We start from the raw sequence: 15,647 nt of genomic DNA on the forward strand, positions 1-15,647 counted from the left end.
GAGGGGAAAAAAAAGTTTATCATTGATAATAAAAACGTTTCAGGATTTTTTGCTGTACAAGAAGCTAAATCAATGATGACAGATAATATGCATCACATTCAGTTAACAGGAAAACTGTACTCTGTGTGCTGGGAACATTAATATCACCATCACTTAATAGATTTAACTTGGCATTGTGACCTGTGACCCCAAAGCGCTTCACACTACATTCAGTCGTTCACCCTTTCATGCACACATTTACATGCTGATGGCTACTTTGTAGCTACAGCTGCCCTGAAGCAGACTGTCAGAAGTGAGGCTGTCATGCTGTGGTGCCACCTGACCTTCTGACCACCAAGTGCCCGAGGACACAACAACTAACACGGACAGAGCAGGGGGGTCAACTGGCAACACACCCAATAATTGCTCCATTATTTCCTATATTGGCTCAAATGAGTTTGAATGAGAACTAACAAACAGTCCAGATTACAGCTCTTTTTTTACTCTATATGGAGGGGTTCTTAAAAAAACAAACAAAAAAAACACTTTGTGCATGTTTCTAATTTTTACTTAGATGTCAGATGATCGTTGTTGGGAATACACAGTTAGCCATGATTTTAGTTTCATTATTTATGAAATTATTCATAAATAATTTACCAACACTGGTTAAAAAAAAGTAAAAATAATAAGGTTCTTACTGGATTTGGAGTCATAAATTAGGCTAACAGACAGTCAGCTTATAGACAATGATCAGAACAATCCAAAGTTTACCTGTAGAACTGTGGCAAAATTGACTCAAAGCCATAATTCATTTGAAGATAAATTATTCCTTCTGGGCTTAGCTGTAAAGATTTTATGGAGTTCTTTACTCATAAAATGCACTAATTAGGAAGAATGCTTCCATCTGCACTGTTTGTGCAGTTCTTATTCCTGACACATGCCTTCTGAAAATTGTCAAAATCCTTAACTCCTTTCTAAAATATTTTATTCCCCTTGATGTTGCAGAATTCATATCCATTAGTAGTGCCACTACAGCTACTCTATTTTTTGTACCCTATTCTAATCAAAAATGTGTTTGTGTTTATTTATGCTATTGATAATTGGTTTTGGTTTTGATCAAATAATTCTTCTTAAGTACCACTATTTTGGACAATATTATCAAGAAGAATGAAATATTAGACTGATATTACCCAGTTGTATCTGTCAATAAAACCAGTTGAGACTGAGATTACAAATGTGTCTTTGACACTGAGTGGATGAACACGGATGATGCATTTATTTTTTTCTTAAATTCAGGTAAAACCAACATCTCAATGCTGGTCCTTGATGCTAGAAAAAATACTATCTGTATCCAAATTTATAGTTCATATTGACAAGGTAAGATGAAAGGCAATCGAGGCTATTAAGTTCTTATGTTTTACCTCACAAATTAAGTAACTCACTAAAAGTCTTCCCTTCATCTTCAAAATAAAGAGCTTACCTTCAAAAATCAAAGCAGAAAAGCCAGTGCATGTTTTTAATTCTTGCATAATTAATTACTGCAATATAGTTTTAATTAGGTGTCCAAACAATACAATGAAAATGTCATCTCACAATGCTGCAACCAGAGTATTGAAAGGTACACACATAAAAACCCCTAAAATTTCATATAACCACAAAAGTTATTATGTGAATTATAAAGTGAGTCTCTTAATATCTTTTTTTTCCACATAGAATAACTAGAGTGGGCTTCTTGGAAAAAACTTATTTGTTCCTGACTTGCTCTCAGAAAGTTGATTTCTTCAGTTTCAGCTCTTATTGCTGCTCTGGACTGAAACTCTCTGAATCAAAACTTTAAAATTCAAATCATACATTCACCAGGGCCAAGACATCAGATTTAGTCGGTAAGGGGGAAACAAACTAAAGGAATTTTCTCAAACACAAACCAACGACTGTATGACACAATAAACTTTACCGAATGTCCAGTACTTTGCCTAAATGAGACAATACGTTCATAGAAACATGGTGATATAACTATTCAGCAAACTGCATGTATTATCCACATCCACTTCAGTTTGGATGATAACAACCAGTTCAATTCAAATTCCGTCAACAGTAAGAGCATTGAATTAGTTTTTGTTTTTCTAAGCCAAGGGTACCAACACTTCTTACCCAATTTCTTGTACCCTGTGCCTACACTATGTTAATTGTGTCTGATTTACTGTATCATCTTGGACTGTATCCTTGACTTTGAAAAATATTCTTCACACTGCAGCCTCACTGGAAACGTCTCTCTGCGTCTGTGTACTGTGCTGTCTAGAAGAATGAGAATGGCAGAAGCAGTGTGTCTGCAGAGTTTCTGTACCATCTGTCCCTTAGCTGATGACGGTTCAAACTTCACAACCTCTCCCAAAAAACCAGCTGCCAACCTCAAAGGAAGATTGCACTCTGCCTGACCTTTATTTACATCTTTGAAGTTTTTGAAAGTGAAGCTCCAAGAGAGGGGCGAATGCCAAAACACAACCATTACATTTTAGATCTTTTGAAATAAGCCAAAGTGCATCCGGAAAATAATTGCACCGATTAAAATTTTATGTTACAGCCTTATTCCAAATTGTATTTACATTGATCAATCAATTAATCAAACTTTTACACAAAAATGCACCTTTCTGACAATGTGAAAATTTTCTTTGTTTTTTGAAAGAAAGGATTAGAAATAGAAAACCGGTTGCCGCGGTGGCGCAGGGGTAGAGCGTGCGACTAGTGTTATAAATGCAACTGTGCAATGCTGTCATGCTCATATGTGCAAAAAAGGGTTTCAGGAAAATGCTTCACATGTTTTTGGAAAAATGCCATAAAGAATTACAATAGGTAAAACCCAACTCATAATTGCAAATTGTATATAAAAAAGTGACCAGGGTGTGTATTTCAGTTGCTTGGTTAGATTAAATTTGTGAACTATAAAATTCTAAAGCCCTGTGCTTTTTTCCCATGCAGCTAACCACTATAATCATCTTCAATAGAAATGTTTTCCCTGGGGAATTACAATTATCTTTAATGTAAATGTTTTCCCAAAGGGAAACACACATCAGATACATTGCAGGGCAACACATCAGTTGCCCGGCTTCCTTTCTTGTTGAATTTTGAGTCGTTACTTAAAAGAGCTGAAAGGACTGACGATCTGGAAAATATGGGTTATGATTTCTATGGAAATTCACACTGTGAACTGTTCAGCTCTCGAGTTTCATTGTGTTCAGTCAAATATAATTTTTTAACAATCACTGTAGATCAGCGTTTCCCAATTCCGGTCCTCAGGCCTCCCTGCCCTGCATGTTTTAGGTGTTTCCCTTCTGCTACACACCTGGATTGAATATATGGGTGATCAATATATATGGGTGCAGCACTTGATGGTCATGCAATCATTTGAATCAGCTGCTCTGGAATAGAGGCATATCTAAAACATGCAGAGCAGGGAGGCCTGAGGACTGGAATTGGGAAACGCTGCTCTAGATGAAAGAAAGGTTGTTAGTTCTTAATCCATTTTTATAAGTGAACAAAGTCCAGAATGCATTATGTCTGCCTGCTCAAATATTTTCAACTGCCATGATGTGGTGTCCTTTAAAATGTATGAAACATACCACAGGAATAGTCTCCCACAGATGCCATTTTAAAAACAGCTGCTCTCATGTGTTGTCACAGGTGAGCTATGTGCTGCTTAGCATTCGCTCAGTCTGCTGACATGTCCCCATGTGGCTGTTTGACAGAACCAATACAATCAAATGTCTTTCTGCCCATTCTTTAGAGAGAGAGAAGGACATCAGACCAAAGTGGATTCACTGGCAGATAACATGTAGACTGAGAAACGGTCGGTTGTTATCCAGCAGGTCAAAAATTAAAGGAGCTTTATAGAGAAAGAAGCCGATCCCAGTAGATGAATCTTTAACCAAAACTGTTGCGTGTGTACCACAAGTTCAAGTATTGAAAATCTGAAGAAAAAAAGAAACAAAAGCACTGGAGCTGAGAAGAAAACAAAGTCAATCTGTACACCATATGTACCCAGTCGATAACACATCTCTAGAGATATGCAGAGATACAACTTCTCATGATTGCCAAGTTTGAATGAAATTCCCCAGTGTTTGTAAACAAAATATTTTCAAATAGTGTGACAGAAGAAAAAAAAAGAAAAAAGATGTTTTTACCTGACTGCATTGTCCATGCGTGATACAGTGAGGTAGGCAGCCAGGTTCGCTGTGTAGGACGAACACACGATGAGGGTGAAAAGCCACCAGCTGCCCATGACGATACGCAGAGCCACTGAGCCCAGAATTGAGTCGCTGCCTGCAGGGTTGAGATGAAAGTAGTTTACAAGTCCACCCAGAAATGCATATCCCATTTTTACAGATTTTAAACAGGGTGATAAAACATCGCCTCCAGCAGCAGTAAAAGATATTGCCTTTTTTTTCCTACAAATTAAAGCTAAATATAAATATCAATATGAAAACTACTCAAAGTCTTCACAACTCAGAAATAAAGACATCAAGTTTATTATTCGAAACATGAGACAATGGTAATAAACCATTTCAAAGCAATGATCTTCAACTAATCCAAAGATTGCTTTTCTATTGACTGACAGAACATTCCAGTTGGGCTGAAATGGCTCCAATATCTGATTTGGAGTAAATGTCAACACTGAACCAAGACAACAGATGTGAAATAGACGTGAACAAAAAACTTAAATACGGCCCAAACTGTACTTCATCGTTATCGGGGGTCTTGAAGTCTGATTTATTTCAGCTTATCTGTTGTGATGGTGGCAGGGAAATATAGATTTTACAGCTGCAATATGTAGTGGATTGTTTTCTGCATTTTTTATTGCAGTTCTATTGGATTCTAGTGTGCTTAGATTTTTAAATGGTTTTCTCGTGTGGTCACATTTGTACAGGTACATATCTATAAATTACAATATTGCAGAAAAGTTTCAACACGTTAATTCAATTGGTGGATCTCAAATTGTTTACACACAGATTGATACAGCTAATGTTTATTTCTGTTAACTATGTTTACGATCTACAGCTAATAGAAACCCAATAATTTTATTTTTTTTCATTTTGTAATATTATATAGGACCAACATATTTTAAAGTAAATGCTCTCAACATTTGAGTTGGAACTTCATCAGTGTAATGTTGCCTGGAGGCTCTGCTCAAGTCTCCAGGAAATCCTGGTAGCAGAGTCTGGTAGTCTGATGTCCCCTCATCCTTTCTCTTGACAATACTCCGTGTATTATCTAGTCATTTTTCAGGCTAATCAAGCTCAGTTATGCCATTGTTACTAGACAAAGTATTGGTACTTTTGGTTAAGTTCTGCTGGAAAAGGTGAAGAAGCATCTCCGTAAAAGCGGTCAGCAGAGAGAGGCATGTCGGCGTTTTCTGGTGGATACCTGCGCTGACTTTGGAGTTGATAAAACACAGTGGACCAACACAAACAGATAACATAGCCCCCTAAATCATCACTGACTGTGGAAACTGCTCATTCATACTCAAACAACTTGGATTCTGTGACTCCAGAATCTGCTACCTTGATTTTAAAAAATAGATGACTAAATTTCACTTTAGACCAATGGCCTGCAACAGTGGTAGTCCGGGTTCAGGACATGTTTTTTTTAAATGGAGTGAACCTCCCTATCCTCAACCAGGCAGCTTTCCTCATTGCTATTGAACTTTTTTCAGTTCACATTTTTCCTTCCACTCACCTTTCCCCTAACATCCAGCTTGAGCTGTTCAGCTTGAACAATAAGCTTTTGTAGCCTAGAGTACTCTATTTTTGGAAGGCATCCAGGACAACCTGCAGTGTCAAGATTGTTCGAACGACGGCATAGCATCTCCGTACTTGGAGGAAAATATTTACTTATTGGTCCTCCCACATACTAAATGAAATTTCTGAAAAATCACATTTGGGTTTTGCTTTTTTATTATTATTTGACACCATAACCATGAACACTGATCACTGTTTGTAATTAAACATAACTTCAGTTCAACTGATTTACTGAAAAGAATACCATTGAAAAGTTACTTTTATTACTCGAGATATATCTGCCTGTGGATTTAACATACAACTGGTATACTGTATGTGTAAATACTATGACTGTTTGTCATGTAGCAACTGTAGTATTGCTAATTTTTCTTAATGCCTTAAAATTTCTAATCCTTGTTTCTCTCATTTTATGATAGATAAAGAATTTTATGACAGTAATGTTGCTGTTGAGTTTTGGTAGTAATCGCCTGTTGTCCGCAACGGCATAAAAAAAAAAAAACGGGTTTAGAAATGTACGAGGAAAAATGTCATCTTGAATCCTGATCCTAAAATGGAAAGCCATGGAAAATGTCATCTGAAAGTTTCAGGAATATGAAAAGTGATGAAAACATATTTGTCTGAAAGTGTCACAATCGGCACAGCTGAACCCTCAGGAAAGCTTAAAGGAAAAAATAAAATAAAACGAAAGGTCTCGTCAGATGTTTCATACTACGGCATCAATCATTTTTATTACACATGGCTCTGAGTTTTTTTTTTTTTTTTTTTTAAGGTTACTGAATGTGAATTGTCCATGTTCAGATTTAATTGGCTCTAACCATGCTCCTCAGTGGGACACGCTTTCATCTATGAAATAAGCTGATTAAACACTTTAATAATAATGAAAAAGGTTTTATATCTATTTGGTCTCTGGGATGATTTGGATTATATGCTACCTCTGAATGACCCCCATATGGAACAAAAGAACAGTTCCTGTTTGTAAAAAAAAAAACTGTAGTGACACTCGGTATCTGGGGGTGAACACACGACATAAACCAGCTAAGTGGCAGCATACCATTATGAATTTCTCAGAATATTTGGATGCCAAGTTTCAACTACTAACAATGGCATACCAAGCATCAGCAGTCAGATCCATATCAATGCGTCTTACATCAGCCCCCTAGCTCCTTCAAAAAAAAAAAAAAAAGCACTTGAATCAAAAAGTGGCACCACTGGAACATGAGCCAGAAATGAGAATGTGAAAAAGAATGCACATAAAAAGGCATGAATTTAGCTTCTCTTAAAATATAGTGGGTGTTGGGTTAAAAAAGGTTCACAGGCACTGTGCCAGACTTTGATAAATGCAGTCTGAGCTTTAAAATTGGTCATTTGTTGCGACCAGACCTACCTGGATCGGCACCAGACGTAAAGATGGGGTGTCCTCCTTCAGAAAGGCACCTTTAAAAAATGCTAAGGTGGGCATTGTGCCTGAAATTTTCCATCTACTGAATCAGCATTTGTTGCATGGTGACATCCACATACGTCTTCCTGTTTATTGTAAGTTATTATACCTTAGTGGTTGTGACAGCAGCCGGCAGGCACACTGTGTTTGTAATGTCAAAGATCAGCTTTTCTGTACTAAAAAAAGTAACATTTTTCCTGATTGGCTTAGAAATGTGCAGTGGAATGAAGACATTAGTTATGAAATACTCTTCACATGTTCATCTGCCTTGTTAACTTGCGTTGTTGCGTTTATATGCACTGCAGAACAGTGAATCTTTATGAATAGACTTTGATCTGGAAGGAATAAAGGCTATTTTTATTTAAATTATAAAAATATCTATTGATAAGTGAAACGTAGAATAAAATAACCTTGCTAAATTTAGATTATTTTGGAGTGAAACTATAAAAAATTATACTTTCACCATTTAATAAGATACATTTTTGGATTAATGTGTTTACTTGGTAAAACATGGGATTTTGTAAAACAGAAAATAAAGCTATTTAGATCCATAGAGGCCTAGGTTCAGACATCTGATCTCAAAGCAATTTATTTTTTACACTAGGCTGTGAATTTCAACTATCTGTAGGAATTTGTGTGGGTTGGCATGAGATTCTAACAACATAATCTGTATTAAAAGTACCACAGTACCTAGGGGTTTTTGCACATTTTCAAACAAGATGGATAATTTTACTTGTATTTTTAATTAACTGACCTTGCTGCACGAAGGCCCCATAGACGATCCAGATGGCGCTCTGAAGTGAGGTAGAGGTGGGAGGTGGTGGATGGCCTGTGTTGCTGTGACATCTGACTGCTTGGATACGTCGGAGCAGGAAGATCATGATGCCCACTACAGGTATGGCCGCTGCGATGCATGCCCACACGGCCAGGTCGAATGGGGCAAGCAGAGAGAAAATGTTGATCTTTTCCTCAGACTTGCGCATCAGGATTCCCACGGAATAGTCCAGGTAGCGCTTGCTGAAGTCCACTACACTCTCACGCTCCGGTGTGATGGTGATGGCAGATACGGCCAAGTCAGCTCGCTGTTAAAAAAAAAAAAAAAAAAAAAAGCAGCTGTTTTTATTTTTTTTGCCAAAACTCATGCTTTTGACCAGCATTAGTTTGAAATAACTCAGAGTCCAATTGCTTGTTTATTCACTCATATTTTTTTTCTGAATACTTTTCTGTAGAAAAAACAGGAAACCACATACTTGTTAATTTTTGGACTATTTAGTGCAGGTCATTGTATGAATTTCTATTTAGGTTGAACTGCAATTTTGCAGCCAGATGAAGATAGCTTGTGAAGTGATGGCCTGATATACAGGCTCTTATTTCTAAACTACACAATGAACTAACTTTTAGAAATATAATTTCAAGACAAGCATAGGAATTGCTCTTTTCACACAATCAAAAAGTACAAACCTTGCCAATGAGTTCTCCAATCATGCCGTTCCAGGACCCATTAGGGAGAGCCGAGCCGTACTTCCCATCGCCGACTTGGTAAATATCGTACTTGAAGCCCAGGATCTTGGCGAGGCCATCCAGGACATCGATAGAAAAACCTTTATATCGTTTGGGTTGACCCAGAATGTTTTCTGCCACCATCACAAAAGGTTCCTCCTGTTTTTAACAGAATAATCGTCGATACTTTAAAAAGCAGGTTTCAGATGATGTTACGGTCCAGACATAGTAGTATTGAGAAACATATTTTAAGGCTGAGTTTTACGCACAGACTCTGAGAACTGAGGATGCTTTTACTCAACCACAGACACATCATTTATCTCGATGCACACAAATCTAATGGTTGGATATAGAGCTTCAAGCAGGACACGATCAGTCATCATAAGATGCCTTCATGAAAAGCTTCTGTATGTTCTCCATTAAACTTCATCCTCGTAAAATTGTTTCCTTAGCAACTGTTGATCCATAACAAATGGCACCATGGCAACTGCTATGGTCCATCAACAGGAAAATTGTCATTTCAAATTTATTGGCTCCCCCCCATGGCTCCCCTTTATGAGTGGAAGTGTCATGGCAGTATTAAATAGGTGGAGTGAAAAGAGCCGAGCAGGATGGGGTGGGGGAGGGCAACACGAAAAGAGGAGAGATGTTAAAATGGGCAGGGGCAAATGACTTGATGAAGTGACACTGCCAGGAGAACGCTGAGCAGAACTTATGTGAATAAATATGGTGGAGGTAAATCATCTGTGAAAAGAGGAAAAATGGAGGGGAGGAGAAATGATTGAGGTAAAGGACGAGGGCAGAGACTCTGTGGTGAAAAAAATGTGGTCTTACTTTTAGAGACGCTGCTGTGCTTTAGTCGTTTTCAGATGCATTATATTTCCAAGACAAGTGAAGACTTCTTTTTGCAGGATTGAAAAAAAAATGTGTGTGGAGCTGATGCTTGGTGTGCTCGCACACAATGATCTTTATTATTATTTGAAATGGGACATCGTCAACACATTTCAATGTACCTTCCTCTAAACTACTGATGACTTTCTAAATGAACGCTTAAGATGTGTGAGCTGCTGTGAGTTTTATTGCTAAAGTATGATTGAAACCAGCTTTCAGTGCGTTTAATGCGATTCAGAAGCCATAATCCTCTGGTGTAAAATTCAACCTCATGCATGTTGGTGCTTACCTTCCTAACTGCATTTTTACTCCATTTGTTGACTTGGGCCAAAGTGTTAATAGATTCAGTGACTTTTCACAGCTTACCAGTAATGTCACAATCTTGAGCGTCACTCCCTCCATGCCACTCTCTATCCGGTTCTCCTTGAGGCTTCCGTTCAGGCCACGAGTGGAGTCCCACGATGCCAGCTAAGGGGCGAGAGCAAAGAATCAGAGAGGTTAGCAAAATGAACTGTGTAAAAATGGAAATGCAAGTATCCTCCAATGGACAAAGATGCAGATAAATGTTGTGTTAATTATATTTAATTATTTACGAAGCACATTAAAAACTATAACACAAAGAGCTGTTCCTAGAATAGCTTAAAAAAAAAAAAAAACGATCCATCACACATGTAAGTCAAGAATCAATTTGCAGAAGAAAATTAAAACAATTCTGCTCACAGTAATTATCCCCACATTATTGACCATCTTTAATTGATAGTAAGTGGTCCATGTTTGTTTACATCAACCGACTCCCAGCAGTGGAGGGTGATTAACCGGTTTACAAGACACAGGACCCTCGGTTGTAAAAGGAGTCTGCACCATTCTTCACATCTTACTACACAAATGTGCAAGACTATTAAAATAACAGGAGAGCACTTTAGGTTGACTTCATGCTCCCCAAATTAATCTACCACACATCTAGTTTGAGCTTTAGACATCCCTTTGAGTGCCTTGGGTCCACACAATCCTTTACTTTTTAAACTTCTCATTCCACATGGTCAGCCTCTGGAGCCTTGTCTCCGGTCTTCGAGGCTGATGTTTGTTAAATTCTTAATCAGCGCTGCCGGCTGGACAAGGATTCTCAAGGATTCGACATGTCCTTTGGAGTGGCCTTTGATTTGAGCTGACAGAACAAGACTCGTGGCCCAAGGTCAAACCACAGTCCTTTTGGGCTTCAGGAAGCACCAGGCTATTTTCCCCCCACTGAAATGACCTGCACCATAATGAGATAGAAAATTTGTCCAAAAAAAAAAAAAGTTTTTAAAAGTTTCGCTTTGCTAAATAGATAAATTCCCAGGTAAATAGGTGGATTACAGCTTTTCAAATTGAAGATGTGCTTTGAAGTCTATGTGCTTCCTAGAGTTGCATATAATCAAGGTCAATATACAGTGTTAGTAAAGAGAAATCTGGATCAACAGACTCTATAGCTACCACCTGTACTTTGAGCCCTGAAGGATTTGTACCGATCTGAAAATTTACAGTTCAGAAATCATTAACTATAAAGAACAAGACCAATTTTATTTGATTAAGCTTGTTTTCATTTGTTAAAAGTGGATTTTTTTTATTTTTCACACGTGATTCAATAATAATAAAAAAATCTTCAAACATTGCTCTCTGTAAGCTTTAGTACCTTTGGCTGTTTTGATGATAAAGTGTCTCAATCTCTGCAAAATAGCTCAAGCTAGACTAGAGGGGATCATTTCCAAACATCATTCTTGTTGTGAATTTTCAGTGGATTTTGGTCTGACTTTGACTGGACCATTTCTAATCCAATGTGTGTACTTTCTTAAAGAAAATCATTTTCCTTTCCATCTTCTGCTTCAAAATTATGTGGTACTTTGTGTTGCTCTGTCACCACATTGCATTAAACGTATCTGTAGAGAAACACTTTTACAAGGCATTGGGAAGATTGAACGTTATTTTTAAACAGCAAAACCCTCAGATAGATCAATTGTATCTTGCAGAACTTTCTAATTTGTTCCTTTAGCCAATTAGCACTCGGAACATGAAAGCTTGGTGTTTTTTAAAATTGGTTTTCTGTGCGCTTGTTTTCTCTCTGTGCAACTTTGAGGGCAGTACACAGGAACAAGTATATCTGTGTCACCAGCAAGATCCGAACAAACAGTCTTGAAATTACAAGCTGTGCATTTGAAAGAAATCATTACTTCTGATACACAAAGCTGCAACGGAGGTATTCAACTGTGAAAGAGAAGCATGTCAGGCAATTGGAGCCTGTCGAAAAACGGAGCTAAAATTTCATTATCAGTCTTTCTGTCACAACCGAAATGCAGAACTTAGTGCAGTTCATTGCTATGTATAGCTTCACTGCAAACTCATTAATGAAGTGACTCTTGCTTAACGGCACACTAGCTAATGTGTGCTGTATATGTCCCCCTAAAAAGTGTCGCTCAGTAAATGTTTCTTCTAAGCACAGTAATGATGTCAGTTATGTGAAGATTAGTGCATATGCAGCGTAAGAAACATTTGGCTGCAAGGATGTCAGAGAAATGTTGATGTGAAAGTAGATCATGAGTCACTTATGTGCTGTTAGTACACATCTGCTGGTGGGCAGAGTAATGATGTCAGCTTATTCATCTGTGTTAATGTTAACTGATGTGCCAATAAAAGTCTGACATCCACCCAGAAGCTGTTGGTTCTTTGAAAGGTGGCAAACTGCACACTACTTAAGCAAAGACCGAACAAACATGACATCTGACGATGCCCTGTGTTATGGGGTCACTTAGACATAAGTGATGCAAGTTGGAGTCCTTTCAGATTCCCAGGACTTCCTCTGCCTCAATCAATGTGGTGTTACAAGGTTCATGTTTTGTCCTGTTTCTGAATATTTTGGTAATGGAACTTTTCTCCTGGTGGTCGGGAACTTTGCCATGCTTCAGATTTCAGAAATTTTTTTTTTTGGTTTTGTTTTGTTTTTTTTCACAAGTGCTCATAATAATTGTGCCCATCTGTCTATATGACTGTGCTATGTGTTTGTGTTTCAAAGTGTGCACCGAGGCAAAATGTCAGTGTGCACTGGCTGCCTCACAGGGGGCTATTTTCTCCATGAGCAGTTTTGTCCTCTATGAAAAACACTGAGCAATCCTTGCTCTGTAAACTGGAGAACACTAAAGAGGAACACTTCTGCTTCACAGAGCTTTGCTCACCAGTGCGCCACTGGGAAGGTCACAAACAATAAATATAGCAAAGTCACATCACCTGCAATTACACAGGAAATGTATGGCCATTAGTATTTATTAGGGTAATACTGTGAACATGTTCTGAGGAAAATTCTACTTCAAAGAGGAACTGGACGTCTGCCTAATTTGAGAAATGATGTACAGTGGTTTGCAAAATTCTACAATCAAATCTTTTAGGTTTTAGATATATGTGAAATTACAAACAAAAAGTGATGTATTAGTGTGAACTTGTAGGAAAATAAAATAAATAAAAATGTGGAAAGATGTACATGTGGACTTCTACATTTAATATTATATGCCTAAATAACATTCACTGCTTCAGTTTGTGTAATGAAGAAAATGAGGGTGTGCAATACTGTATGTTCACTATACAGTATAAATCTAGCTGTTCTGTAAAAGCCTCACAAGTTTTATTAGAAAACAGTGAGCAAACATTACAAGGACCAAACATGACATACAGAAGTTTGACATTTCTGTTTAAATTATCCATAGCAGCAGAAAATGAGAATTTAGGCATGAAAAGATCCATCTGATTTTCATTATGAAATAATCAATATTATGAGTATAACTGAAAATATAAGCAGTAATTATAATTGCTTGCATGACTGGCCGGGTAGTTTGTTCGCATTAGTTTACACAAGATAATGACCAATGGCAGCTTTAAGCACTTAACTGTATGTGTTTTAGACCACAAATTACTGGTGGTGTTAGATATGTAAATTCATCAGGTTTGAACTGAAACCTAAATAAATTGGCTGAAGGATGCAACAATGTTCTTTTTTTTTCATATTGTTTCTGCATTAAGAATGCTGACTGAATTACATATATGCAAATTATTGTATGAGCAAACTCCTATTTCTACTTTCAGTCTGTCACATTCACAGGAAATTGATCCAGTGAAGAGGAAACAACAAAGAGCAGGTACATCAAATGATGTACGTTTAAAATACACAGTTACAGGGATATACTTTTTTTATTATTTTTGACGAGGAGCACATGAAAGAGCATATATTGGCGAGAGTAGAGGCACAGAGGTATTTTCCTCAGTTTAACTGTAAGAAGGCTTAATCTTTTTACCTTTTGATGGTAAATGATCTTTTATTTAACCAGTGGCCTGAAAATATTAGTTTATCCAGTGTCATTTTAATCGTTTTTTTTTTTTTTTTTACAAACTCAGACAGTTTAGAGTTATGGCTGATATAACTGTGAAGGAGAATTGCTTACATTAACACATTTTTTTTTAGAGATCTGAATGAGTTGCCATCTGAAAATGCTATTGCTAATGCTGTGATTATCCATTGCAATATGACTCTACCACTCCTATATTCTTCACTCACAAGATGCGTTTTAAGGAGCTCACAGTAATTTTTTAAAACTGAGATTATTCTTCATAATTGATCGAGGGATTTGAGTCTAAGGAGACGTTGGGCACTATTAAAATAGACTAATTTGGAAAAAATTATGTTTCACTTTGCAGGTGAGTATTTATTTATTATGAATGTAGCAAGTAATTGGAATTGTACCAAAACTTTTAATAAGATGAAAATGAGCCATTAAATAAAAAAGCACTTACTTGTTTTTAGGTTTTGTGCACCTGTGGGAGAGATTCCACGCAGCCAAGGGGCATTTTAAAAACACTACGGAGCCAGAACGTGCGTTTATAAAAGCCATGCTTATCGGCACTTTGCAAATTAATTGTTGGATCAACACTCCCATCAGCCCCCCGCAGATCTATTGTTGGCAAGAGAGAAGTGCCCTTTAGAGAATATTTAATGTCAGTTGTTCATGATGAGTCAGTGAGGAATTAGTTTGAGCAGCGGCACGAATGTGGCGGCTTTAAACCACTGCATCATTTACATGCTGCATGCGGTGTTGCACATTAAAGCTCATGGGAAACCCTGCATCCATTATCATCAAGATCAGCAGCAGCGTCTTGAAGGGTGATGATGGCCAATAAGAAAATTCTGATCTAACCTTGTGACTAATAAACATGGGCTCCTACACTTGATTCATCTTCAGTGTATTAAGTGTTAGTTGGCTCTTAGCAGTGCCGAATGAATCTAAATATGCTTATTTTGGGAAGACGGATTTGGCTAGATCAACTGGGTTGTTGAGTTTTAAGGCAATAAAAGTAGAACGTTTTTATTGACTTATTGACAACTGAGCTAAAATTCAACTGTGCTTTGGAAGAAAATGCTATGTTTTTGAGTGAGTTATGTCAAATTCAGAAGTAAAAGTCATACTTTGTCTTTTAAGTATAGCTGTAAGAGGTAAACTCAATGGTGAAACATCTAGAGTTGTAAAAAACAAAGTTACTGCATGTTAGAGATCTAGATTAAAAAAAAAATCCCTGACTCACCTTTAAAATTTTGCCTTTAAATGTTAGATTTTCCACAGCCAACCAACTGTTGTTGAAAGAACGATTAAAATTTTAAATGTAACAAAATTCAGCTGATTGTCTTTTGTCAGAATTTTCATAAGACACATTTGGAGGCGTCAATAATCACCTGTGTCTCCGACTACCTGACAACACAGTTTATAAGTGTAAAGACTTGTGTGTCTAGTCAGGCGGTCAGCAGCACAGGAGCACCACAGGGGACTGTACTCTCACCATTCCTTTTCACTCTGTTCACCTCCCACTTCCAGCACAAGTGAGAGTCCTGTCATCTGCAGAAATACTCAGATGACTCTGCAGTTGTTGGGTGTATAAAAGATGGACAACACGTTGAGAACTGAGAGCTGGTGGACCACTTCGTGTCATAATGTTGGAGTTGTCGTCTTGTGTGTGAACAAAAGAGATGATCTGGG

The 15,647-nt window shown here is 37.5% G+C and overlaps 1 protein-coding gene across 2 annotated transcripts in view; it reads right to left on the reverse strand.

Annotated features, from left to right (window-relative positions):
* The window catches only part of LOC102235150 (glutamate receptor ionotropic, delta-1), a 233,988-nt gene that overhangs the window by 12,066 nt on the left and 206,275 nt on the right, over nt 1-15,647 (reverse strand). For both annotated transcript variants that reach the window (XM_005804171.2, XM_023328070.1), the window contains exons 9-12: nt 9,967-10,068; nt 8,671-8,868; nt 7,964-8,291; nt 4,158-4,296 (exon numbers count right to left, since the gene is read on the reverse strand). In XM_005804171.2, the coding sequence (XP_005804228.1) occupies nt 4,158-4,296; nt 7,964-8,291; nt 8,671-8,868; nt 9,967-10,068 (767 nt within the window). The remainder of the gene's footprint in view (nt 1-4,157; nt 4,297-7,963; nt 8,292-8,670; nt 8,869-9,966; nt 10,069-15,647) is intronic.

This window comes from Xiphophorus maculatus, chromosome 22, assembly GCF_002775205.1.
Source record: "Xiphophorus maculatus strain JP 163 A chromosome 22, X_maculatus-5.0-male, whole genome shotgun sequence".
NCBI classification, from domain to species: domain Eukaryota; kingdom Metazoa; phylum Chordata; class Actinopteri; order Cyprinodontiformes; family Poeciliidae; genus Xiphophorus; species Xiphophorus maculatus.